The sequence below is a fragment of the Podarcis pityusensis genome (genome assembly GCF_964106645.2).
Source record: "Podarcis pityusensis genome assembly, chromosome: 7".
Lineage (NCBI taxonomy): Eukaryota > Metazoa > Chordata > Lepidosauria > Squamata > Lacertidae > Podarcis > Podarcis pityusensis.
Window position 1 is genome coordinate 11,717,965 of NC_138031.1, and position 10,449 is coordinate 11,728,413.

Consider the following 10,449-nt stretch of genomic DNA (forward strand, 5'->3'; position numbering starts at 1 on the left):
TAGAGGTTGGCTTGCACCACCTTTTTCCCTCAGGTCGCGTGGCTGAGCTGAACAGAGTTAGGATCCAGCTTAAGTCTCAGAACACCACTTTGGGGGGAAGAAGACGGAGAGTTTGGATTTGATATCCCGCTTTATCACTACCCAAAGGAGCCTCAAAGCGGCTAACATTCTCCTTTCCCTTCCTCCCCCACAACAAACACTCTGTGAGGTGAGTGGGGCTGAGAGACTTCAAAGACGTGTGACTAGCCCAAGGTCACCCAGCAGCTGCGTGTGGAGGAGCGGAGACGTGAACCCGGTTCACCAGATTACGAGTCCACTGCTCTTAACCACTACACCACACTGGGGACTTACACAGGCCCCAGCTCAAGCTCAACCGAAGTTCTGCCATGTCCAAACTGCAGATCTTGCTATAGGACTGCCTCCTTACTGGTTGAAACCAGTGTGGTTTAATAGACTGTTGGCCTTTGAGTAGGGAAATATCAGCCGTCAAGCTCATTGGGTAGCCCAGCATAACCTGCCTCACAGAGTCCATAGTGGAGCTGAGTGACCATATATACGGAGAGGTGATATACAGACATGTGATAATGATCAGAGGCTGCAATTCTACATCAGTGGCCGAAATTGTGGAAACTTTTTGGAAAAAGTGTATTTCTGAGGCTTGATGGCTCATAACACCAGTTTTTTTTCAGAGTAATACCATAAAATTATATATCAATGGCAAGATAATTTAATGAAGAATCCTTCCCAGAGGACTTTCCAACCCGGGCTGCAAGTATGGCCAACAGTAGCAGCCTGGAAATAGACAGCCAGAGTTGGGGGGAACGAAATGCAGATTCATGAGCGCTGGAAGCTGAAATGAATTCCTATCCCAATCTCCTTTCCAAAGTATTTCGTCTTCACCGGCATCCTGGCGATGGTGACGTGTGCTGTTTTCCTCCGTCTCAATTCCGTCCTCAAGCTCGCGGTGCTGCTCATTATGATTGCCATCTACTGCTTCCTGACAGAGACCATTTACGCTTCGCTGTTCCTGCGATACGACGACATCAATCACAATGGAGAGTAAGTGTTTAACGCAGCTTTAAACGCCTGCAGCCCGGGATCTTTGATGGCATTGAATTACCCCTCTTCCCTCTATAATAAACGAAAATCTGCCCTTATTCCCTTATGGGGGACACAAGAGCCCTTATAGAGTCCTTTGTAGGTTCTCCATCGGTCAGAGAAAATAACAGAGGCCAAACAGAGAATATTGAGAAGCAAAGCAGCTCGTAAGCCTGATCTTTATTGAACTGTTGCAACAGGGTGCCCCCTTCACACGCAGGAGAAGGAGGAGGACCCTGAACCAAGGTGTGCCCGCCCTTATATAGACATTTTGAATTGCCAGCCCTGGAGTCCAAGACCACCCCCAGAAACATCATACATACATCACAGAAGGGGTGTAGCTCAAGACCACCCCCCAGACACATCATACCTACATCACAGAAAAGGCGGTCTACAGCAGAAAACTGAGTGCGTTGTTTACCTCCTGTCTGGCAGGTTACCTGTTAATGCTTACTTGATTGGATACCCTGGGGAGCCTGGCCAGTCTTTTGTCATGATAAATACTTAGTTCCTGAGCCAGGTCACAGGCTCACCCTATTCATACACAGACATACCCTTAAGACAGGATTTGTGAATGAAAAGACAATGGGGAGGCTTTTCCATTTCCCTTGACCTTGCAGAGAAATCATTTGGTCAGTTTGGGAGTCAAAATGGTTTCAGGGCTGTTTTCCTGTGCTGCTTCAGACATGTGGTTTATATATTTATGTACTTGTTTGCTTGGTACATTTATGAACATTTATTATATCTATAAGACCTTAATTTTTTTATTTCACCTCCATTACGCACCGGAGCACAGACTTTGAATACAGAATGTACTGGGTTCAGTCCCTGGCATGTCCAGTTAGGGCTGGAAAAGCTGCAGAGCTGCTGCCTGTCCGTGTAGACAGTACTGAGCTAGATGGACCTATGGGATGACTTGGTTTAAGATACCATATTTTTTGCGTCCCACGGATTCATTGGAAAAAAATCTGGTAACCTTATATTAAAGGCCCCAGGCAGTTCCATGAAGGACTCTACAATTCTTGTGCATGAGTGTTTCATTGACAGCCATACTCCATCACTCCATCATGGGTTTTGTAGTCTTCAATTCCTCACAAGGCTGTGTTTGTGAGGCTCTCAGCTGTGAGAGGGGCAGGGGAGTGAGGATTGCAGGGGGATGTGAACAGATAAGCCTCGCCTTCCTACACATTGCCTTCCCAGAAAGAATTGGGTTCCCTTCTGCTTGTGATTATTTCAGGAAAAGCAAGGCCTGAAGCTGCCTGCTACATAATTAAGGCAATTTCTCGTTCTGCCCTCACTATTCTGCGTTCAGAAAAGTGAGAGAGGGAGGAAAATACAGCTTTAGCTTCTCCCAGACATTCACACCTGATGCCTGAACCCCATCCTCATTTCCATGCGACAGCCTAGCCGGCAGCTGACAAAAGAGCTGCATTTTTTGACAGTAATAGGAGTAAAAGATTGACACCTCAAACCATCCGTGGTATTGCTTTCCTATTTGTGGATCCATAATAAGCACACCCTCTTTCATTTCTGATGAATCCGTTTTCCAGCTGATGAGATATTCCCAGCACCACTAAGGAATTATCTTGTCTAGATATGAGATGACTCGGGTAAGGGTCTCTATTTCTCAAGGCTATTTTTACTTTTGTTATTTGAAGAAATGAAAGGATGTTGTGTAAGGATCTGTTTATATACCCAGCAGAAATGGCAAAGCTTTTTTCCCCCTTCCCCTGAACTGCAGCACTTCAGTCAGCACGATATGCTCACGAGGGCTGGAGAGGGTCAGGGGAAAAAGAGGGTATTCCAGACTTGAAAAGACCCCTAGCAGAGAAAATCCCTGAGTGTAGAAAGCTAGTTTACCAGGGAGAAACCCAAATTGAGCCCTTTTCCCTGACATGCTAGATTTCCAATAGCAGGAAGTTTGGGGCAAGGGAAGCAGTCAAAATGAGAGCTCCCCACCTTGACTGGACCTAATGGTCAGGGGTCCCTTTACCTTTACCAGATTTTTTTTCAGTGAATCCAGGGACACTTTAGTTAATTAATTAATTAATTAATCACTCCACATTCGGGATGTTGATGCTGCAGCGATGGCGGTGGCAGAAGGGCCGCCACCGCCTTGACCTCAATCGCCACATTTCCCCTTCCTCCAGGGCTTCTATCTCCTTTCTCCATGAGCCTGGGCAGCCCCTGAGTTGTTGGTTCTTTGGTGGTGGTGGGGAAGCAATGCGCGGTGGGTCAGGCATGGGGAAGGTGGAGAAGGAAGGCCGAGAGCAGCGGCAGTGATGAGGCTCGGGTAGCGCGATGCCTCCCTTTCCATCGGAGCAGCCCTGAAATATACTCGGAGTCGAGTGTGGATTTCATGCTCTTTATTCAGCTCAGAGTAGTGAGGAGGAATGGAAGTTCCCCCGAAATGTCTGCTTTATATACATTATTTACACAATGGGCCCCATGTGATGGGCTAATTCTGGGATTCTCCTGTAGGCCAATCAGGTTGCGGATTCACTTCCACCTGGAGTTGGATTGGGTGGCTCCAGTGGACCACCAGACTGCTGCATTCTGAATCCTATTGTTCTAGGACCAATCAGACTGCTGCATTCTGAATCCTATTGTTCTAGGACCAATCAGACTGTTGCATTTTGGATCCTATTCAACTCAGTACATAACAAGCCCCAATTCAATTCCTACTTGTGTGCAAGCAGGAGGGGGCAGGGATCCCTCAGCTGGGAAGTGAGGCTTCACACTGCCTTTCGGAGGGAAGGTGAAGGCAGCCCAGAAGGTTCATCTTAGAGCCCCTGCTCCACCATCATACGGGGACTTCCGAGCAGCTCCTGAAGCCAGCCAGAGCCAACTGCTCCGGGCTGCTGAGACTGCCGCTGCTGTGTTTCCTGGGGACATTAGATGAAATCCGGGGACATTCTGGGGATGGAATTTGTCTGGGGACTTATTCGCAAATCTGGGGACTGTCCCCAGGAAACGGGGACGTCTGGTGTTAAATAGTGGGTGAACATATCAGACGACACAGCGATTCTTCAAACAGCTCTTGTTTATTCACAGGCCAGAACAGAACTGAACTGAAGGGTTCAGCCAGCCTGCTTATATAGAGCTCCACTACCACGCAACTGTAACAATTTTCTGTAACTATCCAATCACTGAACGTCACTTTCAATCCCTTATTTGCATATGTGGACCTAAGTGAAAACTATTTACAGTATCCCCCTGCTGGCCCAGGGTGAGAACTTCAGTACATAACATCTGGTAACCCTACTTTAATATTGATAGGACATTTGATGCCAACCACTTAGAGGTTTTGAGGTTTCTCCCCTAAAGCTTCTATGCCTACCTAGTGCAGGAACAGGGCCAGATTTAGGTTTGATGAGGCCCTAAGCTACTGAGGGTAATGGGACGCTTTATATGTCCAGCTGTCCTTTATCAACAACAAATTGTTGCTGCTTTTGTGTTGAATATATGCTATATAGTAATTTATGGACCTCATAGGTATCTCAAGCCATTTGCCCATGTTGCCATGCAACCAGTCCATGCAGAATGTAGGCACCCTATATATAGAAATGAGCAAGCCAGTGATATTTTAGGGAGCAGGCTAGCAGGCGGGGCCCATTACTTATATCATAGGAGCCTCCACAACACAAAACACTGTTGCTGTATGTAGGTTTTGTTTTATTAGTTTTTTATCTTATATTTTGGAAATGTACATCCAGGTTTTTTCCTTTAATTTTTTGGGGGACCCCCCAAGAGAATGGGGCCCTAAGCTATAGCTTGTTGAGCTTATATGTAAATCCAGCACTGTGCAGAAATCTCTGTTCTAGCCACAGTGGGGAATGAAGAGATCAGCCTCGCACGCTGCCTTCCCAGTAAGAATTGGGCTCCCCTGAGTTTGGTGTTGTTGTTTTGTTTTATTGTGCATTTTGTGTTCTCATTTTGTATTTTTATATTGCGGACTGCCCTGTGATCTTTGGATGAAGGGTAGGGTACAAATTTAATAACTAATAATAGCAATAATGCAAGATATGTAACTTCACGCTATGCAGTTAAGCAGACAGTGGGTTTGGCCCTGGCAGCCTTAGTTCAAGATAGATGCTTCCACTGTGATAAAGGTTAACCTTTTTACTGCGTTTGGACCCTACACAGTGGGTCTTTTATTTTATTTCTTTGTATTTGAACCTTTGCGATTCCTACTCTTTCTTTTTTCCCCCACCTTTTTTCTAGCACAGACTTTTTGGGGACAAAGGAAGCCTCCTTGCTCCTCATGGCCATGTTTCTGCTTGCTGTATTTTACCACGGCCAACAGGTAAGGCAAAGGGTTATTCTTTATTTCACATTCTCCCCATAAGTGGAAAATATCCACAGTGGCTCCTTAGCAATTGCCTTCCGACTAATGGCTGCCATTTGGAGCAATTAATGAAATATCAACCGGGAGAATTTTATGACCTTCAATAATTGGATGTCTAATTAACCTTAAAGAAAGACTGATTAGGGAGAAAAAGTATCCTTCTCTATGCAGTTTTGTTCTCTCTCTCTCTTTCTCTCTCTCTAATCTAGGTCAGGGGTCAACAAACTTAACACGTCTCGGGCCGGTGTCTCCAGTGCCGATCGCGCAGCGGGCCAGAGGGTGGGGGAGTGCGTGCCCATTCACGTGCGTACACGCTATTTCCGGCGCACTTCCAGGTCAGAGGAGCACCAGAAATAGCTTGTGCGCATGTGCACGGGCCTCGTCCGACCCGGATGTGCACCGGAAATAACGCTTGCTCATGCGCAAATAATGCTTGTACATGCGCAAAAGCTATTTCCGGTGCTCCTCCGACCCGGAACTGGGTAGCCGCGCAGCGCCTGGGGTCACCGTAGGCCGGATAAACGAGTCCTGATCTAGGTTCTCAGTTCTTCATCTGTCTTTCCCAGCATTGCAACACATTCCAAATGAATCAAATCCCAAAGCAGAGGTGGATATAAATGGTCTTTATTGTGAGACACAATTTGGGGGGGGGGGTTTATCTGTGCCCCAGATGTTGAGTTCAGCAGAGACAGGGTAATTTATCCCAGTGGTGTCTGTGATTGCATCACTTTGTTAAGGCAGGGGTGTGGTGCCCACAACCCACACACACTGCCTCTTTGGTCATGAAGTTGTGATGCCGGTTGCTTTCCTCTCCCTTGAAAAGTGCATAGAGGTGAAGGAGGAAGTTAGAAGACTGACACTCTTTCCCACTTCCTGTTTCAGATCTATGTGCTTGCCAAGACTCAGATGAATTCTATTTAAATCTAGCATCTTTCCAGATCCCTTGGAAGTGTGTGCATGTGTGCGCATGCTTTCTCTCTCCCTCTTTTCCCTTGGAAGGGTTGATCTTGCAGAGAAAGGAGAGAAGTGACCAGAGAGTTGTTGTTGTTTAGTCGTTTAGTCGTGTCCGACTCTTCGTGACCCCATGGACCAGAGCATACCAGGCACTCCTGTCTTCCACTGCCCCCCGCAGTTTGGTCAAACTCATGCTGGTAGCTTCGAGAACAGTGTCCAACCATCTCATCCTCTGTCGTCCCCTTCTCCTTGTGCCCTCCATCTTTCCCAACATCAGGGTCTTTTCCAGGGAGTCTTCTCTTCTCCTGAGGTGGCCAAAGTATTGGAGCCTCAGCTTCAGGATCTGTCCTTCCAGAGAGTGGCATCCAAATGTCAAAAATCCAAATGTGCCCAGGAGCCTAAAAGAATTAGCAGCCCCTGCGCTAATGGATGGTGACCATTCCCTCTTGTGGGAAAGGATGAAGCACTAGGCTTAAGGACAATTAGGAAGATAGTCTTCTTGATACTTTCCCCTCTAGCTGTTTTTTCTGTTCTAAATCACACGCATGTTCTTGTTGTTGAGCTGACATATGGCAGCCCTAAAGCAGCTGGGGGGCAGGACTCCTAGATCATCATGCCAAGTTCAGATATTGTTGGACTGCAAGACCAATCAGCCCCAGCCATGATCAAGGATGATGAGAGTTGTAGTCCAACAACATCTGGAAGGTAGCATGTTGAAAAGGACTGCGCTACGCAATCATCCATCCAGGCATTTTTCAGTCTCAAGACTGCTCTGGGCTTCAGGTGCTGAGCTGTGCCTTGTGCCTACAAACCATTCTGTGATCCAGAAAGTGTTCTCAGGGAAAGTGAAGGTTAGCAAATGCTTGGGACAGTAATCCACAGTACCATAGGGTTTCCACCTGTCCTGTATAACAGGATTGTCCTGCATTTCAACGTAAAATGCTATGTCCTGTATTGAGACAGTTTTGTCCTGTACAGTGGTACCTCAGTCAAAATAAAAAAATTCCTTCCAGTAGCACCTTTAAGACCAACTAAGTTAGTTCTTGGTATGAGCTTTCGTGTGCAAGCACACTTCTTCAGATACACTGAAACAGAAGTTGCCAGATCCTTCTATATAGTGAGAAGGTGGGGAGGGGTATTACTCAGAAGGGTGGTGGGAATGGGAGATTGGCAGATAGCTGGGATGAGCCTGCTGACGACTCTTAACGACTGTAATGGGTCTTACAGGAAAAGGCAAGGGGTGAGAAGGTGAGAAATGGCTTAGTCATGTATAATGGGATAAGAATCCAATGTCTTTGTTCAAACCAGGTTTCTCCATGGTTTTAAGTTTGGTAATGAGTTGCAATTCAGCAGCTTCTCTTTCCAGTCTATTTCTGAAATTCCTTTGTAGTAAAACAGCTACTTTGAGATCTTGTATAGAATGTCCTGGGAGATTAAAGTGGTACCTCAGGTTACAGATGCTTCAGGTTACAGACTCCGCCAACCCAGAAACAGTACCTCGGGGTAAGAACTTGGCTTCAGGATGAGAAGAGAAATTGTGTGGTGGCAGCAGGAGGCCCCATTAGCTAAAGTGGTACCTCAGGTTAAGAACAGTTTCAGGTTAAGAATGGACCTGCAGAATGAATTAAGTTCTTAACCCAAGGTACCACTGTATTTCAGGTCTCTCTCTCTCTCTCTCTCTCTCTCTCTCTCTCTCTCTCTCTCTCTCTCTTTCTGTGCCAAGTTGGGGATCCTCTCCAAATGCATGTCTTTGAAAGGTGTGTGAAAGGTCATATATTTAAGCTCTGGGTAGCCAAACACAGAGAGATTTACAAACTCATGTGTATGTGTGAATCATAGAATCATAGAGTTGGAAGAGACCACAAGGGCCATCGAGTCCAACCCCCTGCCAAGCAGGAAACCCCCATCAGAGCACTCCTGACATATGGTTGTCAAGCCTCTGCTTAAAGACCTCCAAAGAAGGAGACTCCACCACACTCCTTGGCAGCAAATTCCACTGTCGAACAGCTCTCACTGTCAGGAAGTTCTTCCTAATGTTTAGGTGGAATCTTCTTTCTTGTAGTTTGGATCCATTGCTCCGTGTCCGCTTCTCTGGAGCAGCAGAAAACAACCTTTCTCCCTCCTCTATGGGACATCCTTTTATATATTTGAACATGGCTATCATATCACCCCTTAACCTCCTCTTCTCCAGGCTAAACATGCCCAGCTCCCTTAGCCGTTCCTCATAAGGCATCGTTTCCAGGCCTTTGACCATTTTGGTTGCCCTCCTCTGGACACGTTCCAGTTTGTCAGTGTCCTTCTTGAACTGTGGTGCCCAGAACTGGACACAGTACTCCAGGTGAGGTCTGACCAGAGCAGAATACAGTGGCACTATTACTTCCCTTGATCTAGATGCTATACTCCTATTGATGCAGCCCAGAATTGCATTGGCTTTTTTAGCTGCCGCGTCACACTGTTGGCTCATGTCAAGTTTGTGGTCAACCAAGACTCCTAGATCCTTTTCACATGTACTGCTCTCAAGGCAGGTGTCACCCATCTTGTATTTGTGCCTCTCATTTTTTTTGCCCAAGTGCAATACTTTACATTTCTCCCTGTTCAAATTCATCTTGTTTGTTTTGGCCCAGTTCTCTAATCTGTCAAGGTCGTTTTGAAGTGTGATCCTGTCCTCTGGGGTGTTAGCCACCCCTCCCAGTTTGGTATCATCTGCAAATTTGATCAGGATGCCCTTGAGTCCATCATCCAAGTCGTTGATAAAGATGTTGAATAAGACCGGACCCAAGACAGAACCCTGTGGCACCCCACTAGTCACTCTTCTCCAGGATGTGTGCGTGACAAATTCCAGAAGGACCATTCAGATAGGCTGCAGTAGATTGTAATGGATTGCTTTGAAGTCACTTCAGCACCAGATTTTTTTTGGGGGGAGGGATGTCTCCCAGCCAACGCACCCTGTCCTGTATTTTGCTAGAATAAAGGTGGCAACCCTCACCAATGGGGATTAACAGCAAACAAGCATCAATTACTTCCCATTCTTGAGCTATAGTCCACCAGCAATTCTTTATGAAGAGAATCCGCTCCTTCTCTGCTCCTTTTTGTTCAAGGCCCAATCCGAACGCTAAGCAGGCATGCCTTTAACGTAATTTGTCTTGGGAAAACCTGAAATGACCAAGGCTGTTTGCTCCTAATAAGGCTTCTCCTAGATACATATCTCACATAGTCAATATGTCTGGAGGATGAGTTCTGCTAAGCCCCAAATTTGAAATAACAATCATAAAAAAAGAGTTCCATTAGCCGTCTTTGGCATTAGTATAAATCTGATGCTTTTGGAGCAGAGACTTGACGCAACATAAAAGCAATGATTTCTGGAGCTGAATACAATATGCCCTTACAATAATTTCATTGCGCTCTGGCTTTCAGAGTTACGTTAAAACAGCATTAAAAGAAAAAGCAGCCCATCAATCTGCTATGAGTATTTGTTCCGTGCAAAAAAATAAAAATAAAAGGAAAGCAAGTAAACTTCAGTTTAAACAAGGGCAGAGCAGGTGTGTTTTCTTTTTTCTTTTTTTAAGTTATCTTTGTTGCATTTTTAAAAAAATACATAGAAAGCATGAATTTAACATTACATCCAAGTATCCAAAAAGAAAAAGAAAAATTACAGAAAAAGTAAAAATATAAAAAAGAAAAAGAAAAAGGGAGTGGTAAATAAATAAATAAAAAACGAAAAAGAATCAGTCCAGTACACAAAATTGTTCAAAGGGTACAAACAATAGTTTGAATATTCTATCAGCCAGGTTCTCAGAAATAAATACATTTGTAATCCTTCTTTCCTTCCTTTCTTTACAGTCACTTTCTTATGTCCCGGAAAACTAGTTTGAATTCCTGCAATATTAGGTGACTTCCCTCTATCTCTTTGCGGCTTCAGTACAGTCATACCTCATGTTACATTTGCTTCAGGTTGAGCGTTTTCAGGTTGCGTCCCACAGCGACCCGGAAGTACCAGAAAGGGTTACTTCCGGGTTTCGCCGCTCGCGCAGGCGCAGAAGCTCAAAGTG

At 45.6% G+C, this 10,449-nt stretch overlaps 1 protein-coding gene across 1 annotated transcript in view; it reads left to right on the top strand.

The window, feature by feature from the left end:
- Positions 1 to 10,449, top strand: part of ADCY8 (adenylate cyclase 8) — a 142,489-nt gene that overhangs the window by 109,439 nt on the left and 22,601 nt on the right. Inside the window, 2 exon segments of the mRNA XM_081012499.1 lie at positions 887 to 1,059; positions 5,323 to 5,404. Coding sequence (XP_080868625.1) covers positions 887 to 1,059; positions 5,323 to 5,404 — 255 coding nt within the window.